The sequence below is a fragment of the Talpa occidentalis genome, unplaced genomic scaffold (assembly GCF_014898055.3).
Source record: "Talpa occidentalis isolate TD23 unplaced genomic scaffold, MPIMG_talOcc4v2.1 talOcc4.5, whole genome shotgun sequence".
Lineage (NCBI taxonomy): Eukaryota > Metazoa > Chordata > Mammalia > Eulipotyphla > Talpidae > Talpa > Talpa occidentalis.
This window is the reverse complement of record NW_023604861.1, coordinates 44,928,148-44,950,017: the sequence shown is the minus strand read 5'-3', so window position 1 is coordinate 44,950,017 and position 21,870 is coordinate 44,928,148. Positions and strand designations below refer to the sequence as shown.

The following is a 21,870-nucleotide window of genomic DNA, read 5'->3' as shown; positions in this document are numbered from 1 at the left end:
TTTCTATCTGCTTTTCTGCTAGTGGGAGGGCCGGCATTGTCTCTGCTTCCTAGCTAGTAACTTCCACCACCTGAATGAAATGATGATAAAATTGGGTCATTCATTAAAATGCAATTACTACTCCTGTGACTTGAGCAAAGTGAGTGGGGAAGAGATTAAAAGGTGGTCTAGAGTCTCAGAGTGGCTGAGGCCTATGGTATAGTGATTGCCAAAGGTGGGGTGTGTGTTCTCTACATTCCCTTGCAAGCTTCTTTGTATCAGTGGCATGCATGCTATAACTAGCCTTCTCTCCTCTGCAACCTCACTATTCTTCACCTGACAGGGGAGTTGCTCATTTATTTGGTCATTTTTCCACTACTTCCAGGCGTCATCCAAGCCAGCTGTCACAATATTGCCTTGAAGACATTATTCTGTTAGATTCGCCTTACCTGGGTCTGGTTGTGGCATCTGATGATACTTGTGCCAGAGGCCAATAACATCTTGGGCACTTGCAGTGATCTTTATATTAGTAGGTATTTGTCCTTCTTTAACCTTAGTTGCTCATATGTCTTATGAGGGAAATATATGTTCTCTGTGTGATCTCATAGTATTGGTTGGGATTTTTGGTTGTGAATAATTTACAGAATGTTTCAGGGTGGCTTGTGGAACTCAAAGATCCAAATAAAGCTGGGGGTATTGAAAGGAGACTGTATCTAGAATGCAGAAAACTGTTGGGACACTTTCTGTTGGTCTCCATGTAGTTGTTTTATCTGTATCTCAAAAGAAAGCCCTGTTTCCTTTCCCATTCAGTGTGGGAGATGACTATCCAGATAGTTGGAGTATGTATGTTAACAGGAAAGAGGCTATTTTGCCTAGGTTCCATATTGAAGTTCCTAGTAGAGAATCTCAGTGACCCAGCTTGGACCATGCAGCATATACACAGAATGCATACCAGGCTCCTGGTCTCCCTCCCTGCTCTCAATGTGGGCGTGGAGGACTTCAGTAACCAGATAAGGGAGAAGTCTTTGGTTCCATGGCTGGTTGACAAGGAACCCAATTTATTAGCCCTTTATTTACCCATTTGACATGTATTATAGACTGTCTACTGTATGTGAGGCATTGTTCATGGTAATGGTAGTAGAGACATGAACAAGACAATTTCTGTATTTCTACTTTGCAGTAAGCAAACTTAGTGCTTGCCCATGTGCCTGCTCTTGTTTCTCTTTATTCTTCCCTTCACTTTGGTTTCTTTCTCAATAGATATTTATTGAACTCACTATCAGATGATACTGACTGTGCTGATTTTTATGGGGGAGTTGTAAGCATACACTATGATGCTGTATGGGGGTATTTTCAAAATGCATTAACTGAGGATTCATCTAATGAGTCTGAATCTGAAACCTTCATCATAATGTGCTTTCCCAAATATGGTATAGTTTTTCCATTAAGCGATCCATTTCCAACACATTCGCATTATTTTGAAAATAATAAAGTTTGTCTCTAAACCAGGCTTAGGTCAAAATTAGGTCATTAAAGTAGAAGAAAGTTATCTGAGTCTTGGGGCAGAGGGGCTATAGCTATTGTTACCTGGAATAGATTTCCAGGACTGACCCTATTGTAGTTGAGAAAGATGAGCTGGCCTGATGCATGATAGGTACCTTGGAGTTACTATTTCATTTAGTTCTATCATCATTAATTGTTTGTGTCAATATTCCCCCCCCCCAATATATTATCCAGCATTTAAATTTGTGTTTGGAAAAACTATATTTTCAATTCTTTTTCTATAAGTGATGCTTTTTTTTTGTCCCATAATTTTCTCCTCTTCAAATCACAATTATGTTTCTTGTTTTTTTCTGGCCCACACATTCAATCCAAAAAAAGTCTTGCAGAGTTTTCTTTGGAGATGTTTTTTTATGTCCATGTTTTTTTCCCCATTTAATTCTTGCTTTTATCATCTTGCTTTGAGACAGCAGCATTAATTTCCTGATTTCCTTATCTACAAATTCTTCCCCCACTCTGTTCTTTCTATACTTCACACCCAGGTACATTCCTTACCTCCTTAGAAAACCTGTAACTTATGACCTTAACAATGAAGTTCAAGCCCTTTGCCTTACATGTAAGTCATCCAAAGTCTGGCCACTCTATCTATCTATCTATCTATCTATCTATCTATCTATCTATCTATCTATCTATCTATCAGTCATCTGTCCTTCTATTTTTGCTCTTTTCTACTCTTTCCCAATCTGGATCTTCAGTGATAGTTTTTGTTTTCAGTTGTCTGCATGTGCCTTTGCTTAAACTCTTCTTGCCATTGCTCAGAATGCCTCCTCTTTCCTAGCACCTAAAACTAACCTTACCTGTAATTTAAGGATCTTTTATCAATCCTCAAACTCTGTTCCCCATCCAAGCATCAAACCAGTTCCCCATCCAAGCATCAAAAGTCTGCTGACCTCTGACACATCCAAGCACCTTCAAGCCTACTCTTAAGTAACTTGGTCATAAATTATGGTGCACTGGTAACCATAGCTACACTGGTTAACATTTTTGACGAAGGAGCTGATATTTTATTTTTGTGTTCTCAGAAGCATGAAACAAGTGACTTTCTACTAATTTTCAAATTAGTATCATTTAAGGACCTTTAAAACAAGATTAAACAAGTTGGCATCTGAGAAGGTTGGGCCAGGAACTAGTTAATTGTGAGGCCTCCCTTAATGCTGATGATGTGCCGCTAAGACTGAGAGCCACCAAATGAACATAATCCTGCAACAAATTACTTTTGACTTACACATGAATTTGGGTTTGAGTTCTCTGTGCTTATTACTGCATCTCTGCCTAGAGAATTCAAAGCCACCCTTTATAAGAGTTGAGTAAAAATGACATATTCAACCAGCAAATATGAGTGCCCATTATGTGCCAGGCACTGTTCTGGGTGCTGAGGTCACCGCAGTGAACAAAACATGCCCTGCTCCCTGGAGCTTCTGCTCTTGGCCATGGGAAGACAGACTATAAATAAATAACATCAGGTAATGATGATAAATGTGGAGAAAAACAAAGTGGGTTAAGTGGGCAGAGAAAAAAGCAGTACTTTTATACAGGCTAGTTTCAAAAATATTCCCTATCTGCCTAAACAGCAAAGCTCTTTTCCCCAGAGCCACAGTGTGGTGGGAGCCAGCCAGGGTTGAAATAGGGCCTCTGCCACCACTTTTCCTTCAGCAAAGAGCAGAGTCCTGTGCTGTGTAATAACAGGAACCTCAGACAGGGGTAGATTGTAGGGGAGGAGGTGAGGATCTGAGGCTGGGATCCAGTAATGGGGAGCAGCCAGGGCCCTGTGGATGTTCCTCGGCCCTGTGACCAGGTGAGTGGTATACAGGATAGTGTGTCGACTCCCAGAACCAGTCTCACATTGTGGTTGTTACCCCTCTTAAGATAAGGATTATAATAGGATTGTTATCACTTTTAAAAGATGACAAATAGCCAAAATTTTCTCTTTCTAAATGTTTATGGGGATGAATATTTTTCATAGTTGTGAAAAGTAGAGGCTTACTGAAATGAGATGCTGGTTTCTTAAGTAGAATCAACATGTATTTCTTGGAGAGGTGGAAAACATGACAAATATTAGAACCACTGACTATTTAAGGAAGCTTCATATGTAGGGCACTTATTTTCTTGTGATTCTTAACTTCACATGCTCCTCCTCCCTGAAAGTCTGTTCTAGAAGTGGGTTACCGCTTCTAATGAGGGGAGTTGTAGTTGGAGATGTGGTTAAGATCTTGTGTGTGTGTGTGTGTGTGTGTGTGTGTATACAGTTTTAGTAACAGGTATATCATTCTACATGCTGACACCTGTTTAAAATGAAGCTTCTTGGGGAGGTTTAGCTCAGCAAGAGAAGCTTGACTACAGGAATAAAATAAAAATTTAAGGAAATGAACATGCTTGTACATCCTAACCACAGAAACAGTAACTTGAGCACTGAGAAAGCCCGGGATCGGTAAAGTTCTTGCACCCAGGTTTCCAGGCACAGCTGGGGAGAAAGAAAAGCAGCTGGTTTCTTTACACAGAGGTTTGTGAATTTCCTTTTTAGAGCACTGAGATGTGTTTTCCCCATCTATTTCTGCGGTGACCGAATGCAGGGTACATCCCTTCTGCTGTCAGCAATTGGTTCCTAAACACAATCAAAGAAGCAAGAAAACCTAGTCCCGGAGCAGAATCCCTGGGCCTGGAGGGGGAGCTCGACCTGGGAGCGGGAACTGAGGCTGTGGCCTCTGCCACTCCATTCTCACTACCGCCGCCCCCGCCCGCTCAGCCCCTGCAGGTGGCAGCAGCGCCCCTCGCAGGCCCCGCCAGCCCTCGGGGTGGCGCGCTGCGGCGCGGGGAGGAAGAGGCAGCGAGAGCCGAGCGTGTGCGGCGCAGGGGCCGGGCGGAGGCAGGCGGCGTGGCTCTTGCTGGAAAGGCTCCTTCCACCCGCACCAGGGGACCTGCGGGGCCGGGGGTGGAGCGCCGGGAGGGGGCGGGGAGGAGCCCGGAGCAGCTGCGGTGGCGGGTCTCCAGGGGGAGCCAAGGTACATAGGCGGGCCCAGCATCGCCCTGAGCATCCTTTCGCTGCTGGTCCCCGCCCGTCCTCCTGCAGTCCGCGCTTGCTGCCTCTTTGCAGGCGTGACTTCTTTGTGTTTTGTTTTCTGTCTGTGCCTCTTCTCCGCAGGACCTGTTCGTTCTTCTTCAGGTTACAAGAAGGCAGATGATGAGATGTCCCGGGCCACGTCTGTTGGAGACCAGCTGGAGGCACCAGCTCGCACCATTTACCTCAACCAAACGCATCTCAACAAATTCCGTGACAACCAGATCAGGTAGGAGATGGCAGCTGAAAGATGCCAGACTCAGTCGATTCACAGCTGGGATGGGGCTCCTGGTAGCGTCTCCACGCACCTAGCTGGCTGCCCCCCTCCCCCGCTCCCAGCCTATCTGCTTTCTCCAGCCCCTTCTAATTGCTTCTCCCCTCCGCCTCCCCCTCCCCTTAGAGCCTGACGGTTTATACCAGACCTTCCAGTCGGGTTATGTGAATGTATTCACACTTACCTTTCTCTCCTTTGTATCTATTCTGTGTCCAGGCTGTGAGCTCCCAGGAAGTTTGTATTCCCTGACAAAAATGGGATCTTGCATCTTTTCATCCCTGAGCTCCTCCCAGGAGTTCCCCCTGTCCTATTTAAAGCCAATTGACAGCTGCCTTTAGCAATTTGCAGACCATGATGTGGGGAAGTGCATTATAAAGGAATCCCATAGGTCACAAGGGCTTGCACTGAGTTCCAAATGGTCCAGAATATTTAAGGGGTCTTTATACACTGGGAAACTTTGTCCAGAGTTAGTTGAAAGATGAAAGACCATCAGAAGCTAACATTTAGCTTTTTGCTGGCTACTGTGTCAGGTGCTTCTGTTATATTAGCTTTATAAATCCTCATAACCTCTTGAAGAAGGTATTATTACTTTCAGATCAGGCAACTGAGATAGGTGTTAAATAATGTACCTGTGGTCATATGCTACTAAATGGTCCAGCTGGAAGGAAAACTAAGCCTGTCTGATCACTAAGCTCAATTTGTTTTTTCTGCTGTGCAAAGCTAGATTTTTCCCCTTGGGTATATTTTCAAATTTCATTAAACTTTCAGGCTTACACAACTTTACATCTGGGAGTGACTTCCGATCATGTAGTTCTGTGAGTTGTTCAGAATACCACAGTGGGGTGTAGAGAAGTTAAGTGATAGATCAGGTTGCACATGGATTATTGACAAACCTGAATTCTAATCCAGACTTCTTTCTTGAAAGTCCTGGCTAAAACTGTGTTGTTTTATGTTTAAGTATTCCACTACAGCATGAGTACTTGTACAGACTGCTTAGCTTGACATCCTTTATTTAGAAATGTTTGGCTCTTGGACACTATCGTGCTTGATAGGATTTGAAGTAGAATAATGGTGCATGTTATGTGAAGGTGAGAACTTCATTTATTAAAGGACACTTAGGTTATTATGGCTTTATTTTAGGTTTAAAAATAACCATTGTATTTTATATTTAAAAGTATAGCTCAAAGAAATATCTGAGTTCATTGTTCAAGAATGAGTGGACCTAGTTTAAGATACAGAGTATCAGCCACATGAATTAGCACTTCACACTTAGTAGGCCAGTTCTAACGAAAAAGAAAACAGCAAGTTAGTGTGGAGGTAGAGAAATTAGAACCTTCAGACTTTGCTGATGGAAATGAAAAATTGCTGCAGCCGCTTTGGAAAACTTTGGCAGTTCCTTAAAACGTTAAATGTAAAGTTACCATATGACCTAGAATTTCTTTTCCTAGCTATATAGATTTTCCTATTCTTTACTCTAGAGAAATGAAAACATCTGCCTATATAAGAACTGGTACACAAATGTTGATAGCAACATTATTTATAATGACTAAAAAATGCAAACAACCCAAAATGTCAACTGATGAATGGATAAAATATGGTATACCCGTAGATTGGAATATTATTTGGTCATACAAAGAATGAAACATTGATACACTCTACAGTATGGATAAACCTTGAAAATGTTACAGTAAATGAAAGAAGATCTTACGTTATAGGAGTACATTTACGTGAATTATCAGGAGAAAGCAAAACTATTGAGACATAAGATAAATTAGTAGTTTTCCTCAGGCTGGAGAAGGGAAAAGAGGCTGGGAGTGACTGCTAAATGCTGGGGATTTCATTTTGGGATGATGATGGTTGCACAGTTCTATGAATGTATTTACGACCATTTGGAATCCTCCATTGCCAATGTCATTCCATTTCTTTATTCATGTTTTGATTGACTTATTTATTTATTTAAAGATTTATTTATTTATACAAGCACTGGGTACAGTCAGAAGCACGGGAGGGTGAGAGAATTCACCAGAGCTAGAGTAGGGAGGGAGCAGAACAGACAGACTGACGAAATACCCTGATGAGGGGAGCAGTGGGTGTGGCAGGAGAGGTCTGACATGCCATGTGGGACCCTAGCTGGCAGCCGGGATCGAACCAGCGCTGCAGAGGCTGTGGGCAGCTTCGCAGCCCAGTGCTCAACTGCTGCGCCACCAGGGATGCCCTTGATTGACTTATTTTTGAAAAGAAAAAAAATTGTTTTTAAAAAGGATGGATACTCTTGAAGGATATGGAGTTGAAGAGTTACTTTTCCTTTTAAATTTTGAAATATTTTCCCATAGTATTTTTGCTTAATTCCTATGAATTCCTTTAACTTTTATATCTATTAGTGCATACTTTAAGCTAGGAGAATAGAAGTTTTGTTTTTATCTAAATTTTCTAGTTTTCATAGAAGGTGAAGAATTTTCTGAGCTGTAGTAATGGGGCATCACTACCCTTCCCCTAATAATACTCAAAGCCGACTTTTGAGATTGATTTTATTGTGAATGAGATTTCAGGTGGCTACTTATACAGTAGGGAAAATAAGTATGGAAATATGCATTGGGTTGGCTGGGGATAAAGTTGGTAGAATCCAATAATCTATTTAAAGTGTTGTTTAAGTGTGTAAAAGAATTAGTTGAAATATATATTAGATATTAAAATTCATACAGTTTCTGAGTTCATAACACATACTGTTAGCATATATTTCAAAAACACTAAATAGGTCTAAGGAAGTAAAATGTGGCTCTGCTGTGCTATAAAATGGCATTTGAATATTTGTTTCACCTTGACTGCATATTTAATATGAAATTTCTAATGGTAATATAACTTCTAGTTAGTTAAGGAATTGATTATAAAGCTTCTTGGCATTATATTTAGAAGTTCTATAGGATATTGAGCAACATTATATTGGTACCTTAATATTGCTCAAGTCAATTTTTTATGAAAATATTGATTTAAAAAATAAAGCTTTTTGTCTTGGCAATAAATGTCTGCAAAAAAGTTGATTAAAGCTATTCAAAGGAAAACTTTCATAAAATGTAGTTGATAAAAGATTTCTTTATCTATATATTCTTTCTTGAGAAAAGGTTATTTTCTTGAGAAATAGTTTCTCTTGGAGGCAGGAACATAGAGTGTTTATCCTACAATGTTGCTTCTAAATAGAGTATTTTTTAAAAAAAGATTTATTTATTTATGCATACAAGAGCTGGGGTACAGGCCAGAGGTGTGGGGGGTGAGAGAATTCACCAGAGACAGAGTGGGGAACAGAACAGGCAGACTGACTGAAATACACTGCTGAGGGGAGCAGCGGGCGAGACAGGAGAGGTCTGCTGTGCCACATGGGCTGCTCTCTGGCCTGCCAGGATGGAACTAGTGCTGCAGAGGCTGTGGACAGCCCCACAGGTTGCGTCTTAACCCTTGCACCACCAGGAAGGCCCTCTAAATAGAGGTTTTTGAAAAGAAAGGGCCATTTGGGGGAGATGAGACTCTTGCTAGTCCAGAGAAGCAGGAATGCCTGGTGTTTTGTCCACTTCAGGAGGTTTTTTTTTTACCTTTCCCACCCCAAGTCCCGTCTGGCTTGGAACCTTGCTCATCATGGCAGTTGCTCGCTAACTGCCTACTTGGGCAACGGGCATTTTGGACTTCAGGAAAGGGATTAGTGTCTCTAAGGAGGGAGGTAGTTGTGGTGTCAGGGGAGGGTGGGGAATGACAGTGTGTTCATTCAGGACAGGGATTGAAGGTTTAGGGTTAATGTTTGGACTGGTGTATCAACAAAGAGGCTTGGCCTGGCATGTAGGGGTGAGATGGTTACCACAGGGTTGACTGTGTGACATGGTGGCTTCAAATTCCTAGAAATTCTGGGAGGGTCGTGCAATATAGGCAGATGGCTGTCTTCCAAATCTTCTTCTTAACACTGAAAAGTAACATCAGTGTTCAATCTGAAATTATTTGTTATAGCACCCAATGAATTTGGATTATCGTGGTTATGGAGAAATATGACATAGTCTTTTTCTCCTAGGTATTGATTTTCTAGGGCCTTAATAGTAACCCATGGAATATTGCAGAATGTGTGTGTGTGTGTGTGTGTGCGTGTGTGTGTGTATGAAATTGTAAAATTGTGTATATATCCACTCTAATATCTCTTTTTTCTAAGTGTATGATCACTTTTAAATATTAAAATAGTCTACACATCCCACATATGTAAAGTGTATAATTCATTTTATTTATTTATTTATTTATTTATTTATTTATTTATTTATTTATTTATGCATATAAGAGCTGGGTACAGGCCAGAGGTGTGGGGGGTGAGAGAATTCACCAGAGACAGAGTGGGGAACAGAACAGGCAGAATGACCAAAGTACACTGCTGAGGGGAGCAGCGGGTGAGTCAGGAGAGGTCTGCTGCGTCATGTGGGTTACTCCCTGGCTGGCCGGGGATTGAACTCGTGCTGCAGAGGCTGCAAATTGCTTCATAGTGCAGTGCTTAACCCCTTGTGCCACCAGGGAGACCCAAGTGTATAATTCAATGGCTTTTAGTATATTCAGAGTTGTACAACCATCTTCATAGTCAATTTTAGAACATTTCCAACACTTTCAGAAGAAATCCCATATCCTTTATTTATCATCTACTTATATCTTCCTTCCCCCAAGACCTGAGCAACCACTAATCCACTTTATATATTTTTATCAATTTTGGACATTTTATATAAATGATATGATCTCCTTTTAAATGTTTTAAGTTTAAATTTACATGCTTATAGCAAGCATATAGGAAACTAGTGATGAATCTTTAATTTTCAAAATTAAAGGGTATTTTGAGACACAAACCCTGTGTATCACAATTTTCAAAAATACTTAATTTGTTCTTTCTCCGTTAACATTTTGAAATAATTTACTTATCAAGAAATGAGCAATTTTATGTAATCAAGATTAGGTGTATGCAGTCTTCTTTTGTGATTATTATTGTAGCATTTGAAACAGTTTCAAAGCTATGAGGCAGTTTTTCTTGGGTATTTGAAATGAAGTCTTCAGAGCAAGTTAGGAATGTTTATAGATACTGAGTTTTGAATGAGTCACTCATTTCAGGTGGGAGTTTTAGCTAGCAAAAGTCTTCATTAAAGCAATAACTTGGGCTTTGCTAAGCAATTACATTTCTTCTTTTTTTTTTTCAGAATTTTATGGAGAGGGGTAAACTCAGATAGATTAACCATATGCATGTCTTCCCAGGTGATTCTGTGGGATCTTACCCCTATCCAGTTTTTTTTTTTAAGCATTTTTATTTTATTTTATACATTTTTTACTAGACTGCATTTCTTCTTAATTTGTCTTCAAGAAAAATTTCTTTGTATAAATATTTTATTGATTTTTGCCAAGATAAATTTGAAATAGAATTTTGCCTTTATAGAAAAGCAACTTGAGCACTGTGTGGTAGTGCCTACAGTGTCAGAATTTTATATTATGCTGGGATCCTTAAGAAATGAAGTTTGTACATGGAAGGTAGTGATAGATTATATATTGCTATATCTCCATATTTAGTACTAGATCTAATATCACTAAGTTCTGCAAGAATGAATGATCCTCTACCTGCTCTACATGTTTGAAAGGTGAGGAATTTAGGTAAGATTTAGTCAACTCTGAAGCTGCTTATGATTTAACAAACTATTAAGAATCATGACTTCCCTTTGATTAATATAAATATCATTATTTTAAATCCAGGGTTACATATCTGTAAAATATTGTAAAATACTTGAAACAGCTATCCTTGTCAAGTTTGGCAAAAATGTATAAAAATCCTTATCAAGAGTCATTGAATAATTGAAGGCATTCCATATCTTAAAACAGACCCAAGATTTTCTTCCATGTAGGCTGTTTTTATATTTATATATTTTAGAAAATGGTATGTGTTTATGTTATACAACATGATGAGTTGATATGCATATGGTGAAATGATTACTGTAGTCTAATTAACACATCATTTTCTGACATAGTTATTATTCACTCCTTTTATTTAGAGGCAGATATATTTGGTCAATCTCCAAACCAGGCACTATATTTTCTGAATGTGACTTTCACAGCTTATTGAGAGTCCTTATTTTATAACTTCCTGTAGCTATTAATGCCAAGGAGATTCTTATAATTAGAACTTTTATCAGGTTTACACTGCAGGACAAGTCTTTGGAGGCATCCTTCCGATAAAACTAATCAAAGTGGGAGACCTTTAGCCCTGTGTATACTGTGTATTTCAGGTAGCCATTGAGTACTTGAACACTTTCGAAATATATTTTTAGAAGCAGCATATCAGCCTTGGGCCAGTTTTGTATTTGATGTTTCTAAGGAAACAGAGATGTGTATGAGAATAGACTTACAGGGTGATCTCTCTCAAGTTGACCTTTATGTGGGTGGATATGGGGCGTATTTGAATTTTACCAAGGAAACATCTATGCTGTTCCCGCTTATGAAAACAGGTAAAGGCATTTGGTTTGAGAGTTTTAAATCACTTATTTCCCTTTTCTCCTTTTTCTAAATTCTGTTCATGCTTACTGTGGTCGGTAAACTTGTGAGCATTCTGATTTTAATGGACAAAACGAGTTAAGCATTAGAATTTGTGAAAAACAGAAGTTGAAATTGAACCAGAATTGGAAGAGACTAAGGAGATGTGATAACTCAATGTAGTATCTGTCATGAACTTTGAACAAAAAGATCTTTGAATCTTGATCTGTCAAGATCTTTGAACAAAAAGTGTATGTTGGTGGAAGTACTGGTGAACTTTCATTAAACTTTGTGTTGGAGTGTTATTTTCTTAGTTTTGATCATTGTACTAGAGTGCTAAGTTAACATTGTGGGGAAACTGTATATCATTTTTGCAACTTTTCCCTAAGTATAAACTTGTCTCAAAATAAAAGTATTTTAAATTAACTTTTAAAAGTATTTTAAAAGTATTTTAAAAATTGGAAGCACCTGGGACAGGAGGAATTTAAATGTTATGCATCTGTCTTTCTCTTGGGTGCTTTGGGAAATATTTAGGTCCTTTGTTGAAACAGACATGTTTTTGAAGGAATGATGATGAGAGGCGCCTGGACACCAACCTCATACGTATGTTGTGCCAAGTAAGGGTGCTGACAGGAAGACAAACTCACTGGCTGTCAAGCAGTATCCTTTTAGATGATCACACTGAGTTTGTTTTATAATGTCTGCTCTGGTTGTATAGAACTTGAGAAAATAGGTTCCAAAGTGGACTGCAGAATAGTCTGTGGTGAGTAGAGTTTGGTCTTGTTGGCTTTTGTGTCAGTATCTAGAAAGTAGCATCTGAGTGTTTGTTCTGCTTATGACTTAGCCACTCCACAGACAGCAAAAGCTTACTCAGCAAAAGCTAATCAGCAACCCATCAAGAGGGACAATGGTTAGAACAAAAAGAGAGGTCTCTCCATTGTTGGGACGGGAGAAATATTTTTTAAAGAAATTTTCTGAATGCCATGAGGTTGGTTGGGTTTGATCATTTAAATGGTAATCTATCCTTTTCTCTTAAAACCAATTCTGCAAAAGTCAGGTCCTCGATTTTTAGCTTCTCTTACTGTGTACATTGCATACTCGTGAAAGCGTTTGGGGCAGAGTTTGGAATGCTGGTGTTGGTCATTTTGAGGGATTGTGCTAGTTCTCTTCAGTGTGTGTTACATATACCCCGACTCCAAAGGCTATCAGATGGCTGGTTTCAGCTTTCAGGCTTGAGAGTAGACATGGCTCTGTCTACATCTGCATCAGTAGTGTCCATCTGAAAACTTTTATTGTGAACCTTTAACATGTATACTGAAATATCTGTATATATGCATTACTGTCATTAGTTGTTATTACAAGACCTAATATATATTTACCAAGATTCTCAATAAAGAATAATGAATGTTAGTTAGTCCATGTGGCTAATAATCAGCCTTATTATTTTGATTAATTTTCCTGACTTCTCAGGTTTGATTATGCTAATGTTTAACCAAATAATATGGATCTGAAAAGATTTATTAGGAATATAAGTATCAATTCGTGTTTTTTTTTTGTTATTTGCTTGTTATTTGTTTATTTGCAGTCTGCAAATTTTCATTGCATAATTCTTTTTTTTTTTTAAGATTTATTTATTTATTTATTTATACAAGCACTGGGTACAGTCAGAAGCGCGGGAGGGTGAGAGAATTCACCAGCACCAGAGCGGGCGGCAGGAGAGGTCTGCGTGCCATGTGGGACCCTCCTCCAGTGGCTGGGGAGCAGCTGGGGATCGAACCGGCGCTGCAGGGGCTGTGGGCAGCTTTGCAACCCAGCGCTCAACTGCTGTGCCACTGGGGAGGCCCTCATTGCATAATTCTTAAAGTGCTTATTCTTTTACAAGAGGGTTAGTCTTGTTGGAATTTAGATAAATTAATCCATAAATCCACTTACTTGCACCAAGAAATGGAGACATGTAGCAATAAGCAGCAAGAACAGACCCGAGTGGGCACCACTGTTGTCTTTGTTTCAGTCAGCTCAGGCTGTCATAACAAAATACTGTAGATGGGGGCACTTAAACAACAGAAATTTATTTTCTCATAGTTTTAGAGATCAGGGTACCAATCCAGGGTTGGGTTCTGGGGGAGATCCTCTTCGTGGCTTGCAGACATCAGCTGTCTTACTGTGTTGTCATATGGTGAAGAGAACAAACAAACTCTGCAGTGTCTCTTTTTTTTTTTTTAAGATTTATTTATTTATGCATACAAGAACTGGAGTATAAGTCAGAAGTGTAGGGGTTGAGAGGATTCACCAGAGACAGAGTGGGGAACAGAATAGGCAGATTGACCGAAGTACACTGCTAAGGGGAGCAGCAGGCGAGTCAGGAGAGGTCTGCTGTGCCCTGTGGGCAGCTCCCGGGCTGGGCAACGAACTCGTGCTTCACTGCATAGCTTCATAGACTTCATGGGCTGCTTCTTAACACCTTGAGCCTCCAGGGAGGCCCAGTGTCTCTTCTTCTCAGTCCACTAATCTCATCAAGGAGTTTCCATACTCATGCCCTCACCTCAATCACCTCCCAAAGGCCCTGTCTCTAAATAGCTTCACTTTGGGACTTGGGACTTCAACACAGGGATTTTGAGAGGACACGACTGAATCCACAGTGCCCTTCCTATTAGGTAGTTTCCTTCCATTGTCCGGTATCAGTGGATTAAAGTTAATTTTTTGAGATACATGTACATTTAACCTCGAATAACTTGTTTTCACACCCAACTTTGGAACCACCTGCTTTAGATATTTTTTCCTTGGAGAAAATCCATCTGGTAGACCCACTCTAACTCAGACTTTAGGCCTCAGTAGTACTGAAGCTGAACCTGTAAGGAGAAAGAGCCTCATCCCTAACTCTGCCTTTGCTGTATACTAGGGAAGCATGTCAGGCTCCTATCAAGAGGATGAGTTGGGGCTGGGTTATTAGTTAAAGCACTGCAGAGATCAGAGGGTAGTAGAAATGGGGGAAAGCTGCTAGTAGGTGTCCAATGTGCTGGGTTAAAAGATGAGTAGAGATCACCTTGACAGAAGATGTGGTTCATGGGGGGGACATTTAGTCATGGGGAGCAGCACTTGCCAAGGTGCAGAAGCATGTAATAGTTGAGCTTATGCCTTTCCAGAAGTGATGTGGAAGGAGTCAGTGTTGCGCCATGATATGCTGTGAAGGGCCAGATCTCTGGAGATGGGTGAAGTATAGCTAGAAAAAGCTTTTAAAGGGACATGTGACAGCATCATATTTGGGTTTAGTATGCTCTAGCTGTGGCATGTGTGTGTCCACTTGCTCTGCATTTAGAAGTTCTTTAGACTATTAGTATTACCCAGGGAGAGGGGTGAGACTGTAGTGTTGTAGGAGGAGAAAAAGTCACTTGGGAAGGTTAGATGTGGGATGTTGAGTGGGTGGGGGAATACACATGGTGCCCACAGTTCCAGTTTTGGTGACAGGGAAGGGGGTGATATTCTTTCTCATATTGCTGAAATTTGGAAAAAACTATTTTGAACAGTAGGTTAGGGCAAGGTCATTGTCCTCAAAAGAGTGTAAACTCCTTTTTTCTCTATATTAGAACACCCCAGGGGATCAGAGATACATGGGGTGACCTCTGTTGACGGTGCCATGATGGAGTGTACGTCATCTTTTGATTTCTGTCTTCCAACAAGGTGGGGGCAGCACTCACTCTCCTGGAGAGATAACTCAGTTTTTGACAGATGTTCCTCTAACTCCACATAGGTTTGAAAGCAAGATGCTTGATTTAGAGCATTGGACTGATAGTAATGTCATACCTCATAGAGTAAGAATTAAAAGAGAATATGTATATTACCCAAGTATTAGATATACTGTGTCAAAAGAGTGATTTTTTTTAAAGATTAATTTTTATTTATTTATGCATACAAGAACTGGTGTGTAGGCCAGAGGTGCAGGGGAGAGAGGATTCACCAGAGACAGAGTGCGGAGCAGAACAGGCGGATCTACTGAAATGTACTGCTGAGCTGAGCAACAAGTGAGACAGGAGAGGTCTGCTGTGCCAAGTGGGTTAGCTCCCACCAGGGGATAGAACTCATGCTGCAGCGGCTGGCTATAGCTTGATAACTCTATAGAGACTTAACCCCTGTACCACCAGGGAGGCCCCAAAAGAGTGATTGATAATCTTTGTAGTTGTTACTATTATTGTACTTCATTGTTGCTCACTCACCTATATTTTTCATCTGCTTGGCAACTAAAATATTCAGTACATAAGCTCTGCTGGGGAAAAGAAAGCATACTTTAATATTGGCCCATACAAGGGGAATGGATTGCTTGGAGAGAATGTTAGATGTTTTTTCTAGGCTGTGAATTCCACAAGCAAGCATGCCCTCACAATGCATAAGACAGGGCTGAGATGTGTTTGAGTATGTTTGTACATTATTGTTTAATCAAGAAGTTGGTTTCGGGCCTCCCCGGTGGCGCAGCGGTTGAGCGCTGGGTTGCGAAGCTGCCCGCGGCCTCTGCGGTGCCGGTTCGATCCCCGGCTGCTCCCCGGCCACCGGAGGAGGATCCCACATGGTGCGCAGACCTCTCCTGCCACCCGCTGCTCCCCTCAGCAGTGTACTTCAGTCCTTCTGCCTGCTCTGCTCCCCGCTCTGGCTCTGGTGAATTCTCTCACCCTCCCACGCTTCTGACTGTACCCAGTGCATGTATAAACAAAACAAACAAATAAAATAAAATAAATAAATAAATAAATAAATAAATAATAAAAAAAAAATAATAAAAAAAAGAAGTTGGTTTCTCTTTGATGCATGAAAGAGCAAAGTTGGACATAAGTCCACAAAAACTTTACTGTGAGCTTCCTCAGCAACAAAGATTTTTTACTGTAGAATGGTAAAATACTTAAGTTTAGTCCAAAATGGATAACTAGAATCTTGTTGAATTGGGAATATAAAGCGTGTTATCTTTTTCTCCCTCCTCTTTTTTCTTTCCACTTTCCTTCCTTGTTTTGGAATCTCAGCTTTTAAACCTTTTGGACTCTGCTTCAATGTCCTTAAGGAATTCAGCACTAGGCATATTATTTAATCTGAGCCCTTTATTGTAGATTCATTTATATAATGGAATATTTTTTATTGTAGATTCATTTATATAATGGAATATTCTTTAAATACAATCAGAAGTATTATTTATGTATTCCAAAAAAGACTGGAGGTTTTGGAAGTCTTACCGCCAGCATACAAAACATGTTAGCAAGCTCTGACAATTTAAAAATCAAGTTCTTTATTTGAACACAGTAAAACTGTTTACAGTATCATAATTACTTCCTCAGTATTCCATCTTTGTTAAGTCTGTCTCATATTAATTTTTAATGCTACCTTTACAAATTAGAGTTCATTAATCATTCTGTGTAGATATATCAGAGTAAATTGAATTATTTAATATAATGATTATGCTAAGGGCAGACAGAAACATTATCTCCTCTCACTACTCCTGTTTTGCCTGCCAATTGTCACTTGGTCTTATTGCCACTTGCATTTCAATGTAGTTTTCTTCATTTATCACAGGAGAAGTAATTTTGAGTACATTGGAGGTGAGTGAGTGAGTGTATGTGTGTGTGTGTGTGTACCATAGTTACTCTCTAAATGGAAGTGTTGACATGGATTAGCTATATTTTAAGCCAAACACTCTAGATGGTAAAGTCAGGGAACTCCAAAGCAAAAAATAACATAATAGAGGGTTCCTACTGATACATTTGTATAAATGAATGTACACATATGCACACCCAGAAATTCTTACTTAATGCTTATATATAATTCATTTGACCTACACGCATACAGTGTCTTCACTGGAACTTATGACTGTCCCTAGCAAATCATTCTAGTCCATACTTAGCTGGTGTGAAAGTTCTTTTACACCAAGCTTCCCGTGATTCCTGAGCATAAAGAGCAGCAGTTAGCCCCAAATCATCAGCAAGTATTTTTAGTCACTATAATTCTAAAATAATTCCAATATCACATTTGAATTAGTCCTCATGAACAGCCTTGCACTTCATAGTACTGTTACTGTTTGGTGTGTGGGCTTGTTTATACAGATGACCTTCTTTGGATTGTCCCAGGGAGTGTGTGTGGTCTCCTCATATGCTGGTTTTTCTGTTTTATCCTTGGGAAAGAGGGAGTCCACTTATTTTATGAAGTTAATGGATGATGGCCTTCATATTGCTCATATACTTGCCAAAAATGATAAAAGAGGGTTGGAGATGATTTCTGTACTTTTACCCTTAAAATTGTATCCCAAATCTCCAAAATGATATGTGTGAAATTTGAGGAAATGCTTAAAAAGCTGGATGATGTCAGTCAGCTACTGACAATCTTTTCACGTGTTTGTCCCTTGACTTCTGAGTCCTATATATTTCTAGTTTTGTTAGTATTTTCTTGGAATAGTTTGAGGGCATAGTTTTTCCCCAGAGTTCTTTTATATCATGTCATACATTAAACTACACAGGAAGCTATTTTAATACAGTCCATTTTTATTTATTTTACAGCATTTTTTTTTTATAGAGGCATGTTTTATTTATTTATTTATTTATTTGTTTGTTTGTTTGTTTATTTATTTGTTTGTTTTGTTAATACATGCACTGGGTACAGTCAGAAGTGCGGGAGGGTGAGCAGGCAGAAGGACCGAAGCCAGAGCCAGAGCGGGGAACAGAGCAGGCAGAAGGACCGAAGCACACTGCTGAGGGGAGCAGCGGGCGGCAGGAGAGGTCTGCACACCATGCGGGACCCTCCTCCAGTGGCCGGGGAGCAGCCGGGGATTGAACCGGTGCCGCATAGGCCACGGGCAGCTTCTCAACCCAGCGCTCAACTGCTGCGCCACCGGGGAGGCCCTTACAGCATATTTTTAATATAGAGTTAATATGTGTAAAACAAATGAGTTAATATGTGTAAAGTTAATGTGTAAATTTCTGTTATTGCTGTACAGTAAAGTGAATGTTTTATAGAAATCAACTTAAATCAATATTTAAGCATTTTAGAATAGTGAATTGCTATATAAGAAAATTAGCTGACTTTGATCTTAAATGATACTTTTTATGTAGAAGTTGAAAATATTGATAATACATTCTTCACCGCCAAATATATTTTCTCACATAGCAACTGAAGATATGTTGATTATACATATGTTTTTTGATTTATTGTGCTAAGGGACCTCATGAATTTTGTTACTTTGAGCTATTATACCAATGTTATTAAATGTCTGTCCTTTAAGGAAACCTGCTTATTTACTTTTTGAAATGCATTGAGTATTTAGGAAATTATAGCAGCATAAAAATACCTCTATATATATATCAATGGAATAATTCTGTCTATAACATAATGAATAGATATCTGGTTGAGTTTTGCAGGGGTGATATAACCATGTAGTAACTTTTAAGATGTATTCTATACTTAGTAAGACTTTAATGATTTTCTCAGGCTACAAACTGAATTATATCTAATTTAGATAATTGTATCTAAATTAGATACAATTATCTAAATTAGATATAATTGCTAAGGCTTCTCTACTCCAGTGCTTTTGTGGAATCCTTGCAAAGTGACATTGGTGCTGATATTTGCTTTTGCCCCCAATTTCTCGTTCCTGTGATGTTTGCACTTACAGGCTGTAGTGCCTGTGATCGGCCTTTCATTTCCTGTTGCATGCATATAAAGATATCTAGGGTGGTGAGACCATGATATGTAGATCTTTATTTCACAATTTTATATTACTTAAGAAAAATTTAGGTGTATTTGTTCCGAGGTAAGTCTCAGTTCTGTTTTAAACTAGTACTCCAGATGATTTTGTTGGAGGTGATCCTCGTTTATTACTCCTATCTTATATCATATGGATATTGCAAGGATTTGAATGAGTTAATATGTGAAAAGCACTTTAAACAGTGCCTGGCTGAGTTTCCTATAGATGTTGGTGTTACCATTGTCTGCATTTTAGATGATCTCTAAATGGCAGTGACTCTCCCACTCAAGTTAAAAAAAAAAAAAAAACAGGTTTGGAATTCATTAGTAGAGATTAAAAGGTAATATACAAATTGAGTAGGATGCATTATGTAAGGAATAAGCTACAAACATACTCTTTTTGCAGCAACGTGATTTTCAATTTTAGCATTTGCCTGAGGTTAACATGGAGATTTTTAAATCATTAAGTGTTTATTAGAAAAATGGTATGGACAAAGCTGTAGTGTAAACTATCTTTTTTCATCTGTAAATCATCAGAAAGGGAAGATAATTAGGTAAAAAAAAGGAACAAGCTAATAGGATAGAATATGATATCATTTATGATATGATGAATATATAATGTTTACAATATTATGTGATATAATTAGTATAACATAACATAATACAATATGTCTTGACTCTTCCAGTGACTAGCTGAATGAATTTTTGTCCTTAATTTCTGTCTCTGTTCCCTCGTTTGTCAAATGGGAGGCATACTTCTCTTAAAGGCTTGTGAGGCTAAATGAGGTTGCAAATATGAGAACATATTCACCATGGTTATTGTATATTACATCTTCCATAAAATGTCAGAGAGGCTTATTGTTAATTGTCTTTCATTTTTCTTTTTATGTAAATACACATAACATAAAACTTATCATCTTAGTTATTTTTAAGTGTATGTTCAATAATGTTAAGTACCGCCACATTGCTGTATAACAGTCTCCAGAAATTGTCTCATCTTCCCAAACTAAAAGTTGATATCTGTTAAACAGCTGTCTCTGTACCATCCTTGGCAATCACCATTCTACTTTCTGTCTCTGTGAATCTGACTACTTTATATAATAGTCGTACTGCTCTTTGAAATAGTAGTTCTTCACCATTTTAGGGAATTTCAATGCTCTATCAAGTTGTCATTTTTTATGGCATTTCTATCCTCTAATTCTTCTACACTTTATCTTTTGTCATGCTGTATACCAGTGTAAGTGTTATTGAAAAAATAACATAGGGAGCCGAGGAAATTTCCCTTACTCCTTTGGGTTCATCTTGGGATGGCAGAATAATCAAATTAACGTCAGATTAGTAGAAGCAAAAAGTGAGATTTAATTATGTACAGAGAATCTACATAGGTGTAAGTGAAAATGAGAATATATATTCTGAGCTAAGGAATGATACAGGGGCCTGGGACTTCAAGGATAGAGGAGGGGGACTCACATGATGAAGACTAGATACTCTGTATTGACACATTTGCCCTGCCATCTGGGTAGGTCTCTTCTATAGAAAGGTTATTTCTGGTATTAACCTTAATCCTGGGTTAGACCCCAATTTTCTTTTTTTTTTTTTTTAATAGAGGCATTATTTATTTATTTGTTTGTTTGTTTGTTTGTTCATTTGTTTTGTTTATACATGCACTGGGTACAGTCAGAAGCGCGGGAGGGTGAGAGAATTCACCAGAGCCAGAGCGGGGAGCAGAGCAGGCAGAAGGACCGAAGCACACTGCTGAGGGGAGCAGCGGGCGGCAGGAGAGGTCTGCGCGCCATGTGGGACCCTCCTCCTGTGGCCGGGGAGCAGCCGGGAATCAAACCGGCGCTGCAGAGGCTGCGGGCAGCTTCGCAACCCAGCGCTCAACCGCTGCGCCACCGGGGAGGCCCTAGACCCCAATTTTCATTCTTTTAGGTAGTTAGTGGTGTGATAATAGTTTCTCATGAGCCATAGGACTTGATTGGCCTCAGCTTGAAATAGTCCATATGGCAAAATGATACATCTTAGGAAGGCCTGCCCTGAACACCTTGGAGAGGTCTATCATTCAGTAGGTATGAATGTTTAAAGAAAAATGCAAATGTCTTTTTTTCTCCCCATCTCTGCAATGTGGTTAACTTTGCCAGATCTGTTTTCCTTGATGATTCTGGGAAATTTGGCATTTTCCAGGACTAGGATGGAGAATTAGAGGGCTGAAGAAGCAGCTTGATGGAATTGACATGCAGTTTTAAACCAGACTTGTTTTGCAAGTAGGTGGTTTCTAATGCACTGGTTCAGGCTCAGATTTCTCCACTTCTAAGGTAATGCCCTCCCTCCACACTGGCTTGATTCTAACTGGTTATGATTCCAGAACAGTAGAGGTCTGGATTCTCCCTATTCAGTGACCATTCCTCTTCTATTTCGTCTGTAAAGCCATTCCATTCCGTGGCTGGCTTACTGTTCTATCTCCTCATGTCCTTCTCTTCCTATCTTCTGACAGCAACGAGTTACTGTCTAGCTCTCAAATCACAGTACTTAGCCTAGAATGCTTCCTCCTTCCCTAATGAAGCATTTTCTTTTGGTGAACTCAGGTCTTCTATCTCTTCAGAAGCATTGTCTTCCTTGTCCTGCATCCCCATTTTTGGCAGGCCGAGCCACCCCATCCTTACGACAGAGTTTCGTAGACTTTTCTGTTGTGGAACTTAGCATGTTGCATCACATCTATTTTTATGTCTGACTCTCCAGCTCTGCTGTGTCATCCCGGATGGCAAAGTCTGTC

General features: G+C 39.5%; 1 protein-coding gene across 3 annotated transcripts in view; it reads left to right on the top strand.

Annotated features, from left to right (window-relative positions):
- Positions 1–21,870, top strand: part of ATP8A2 (ATPase phospholipid transporting 8A2) — a 591,448-nt gene that overhangs the window by 74,872 nt on the left and 494,706 nt on the right. Inside the window, exons 1-2 of one of the 3 annotated variants that reach the window (XM_054701459.1) lie at positions 2,930–3,002; positions 4,700–4,823. In XM_054701459.1, coding sequence (XP_054557434.1) covers positions 4,723–4,823 — 101 coding nt within the window. In that variant the 5' untranslated portion in view covers positions 2,930–3,002; positions 4,700–4,722. Of the gene's footprint in view, positions 1–2,929; positions 3,003–4,678; positions 4,824–21,870 lie in introns of those variants that run through there. The other 2 variants (XM_054701458.1, XM_037527049.2) reach the window with 2 other exon arrangements.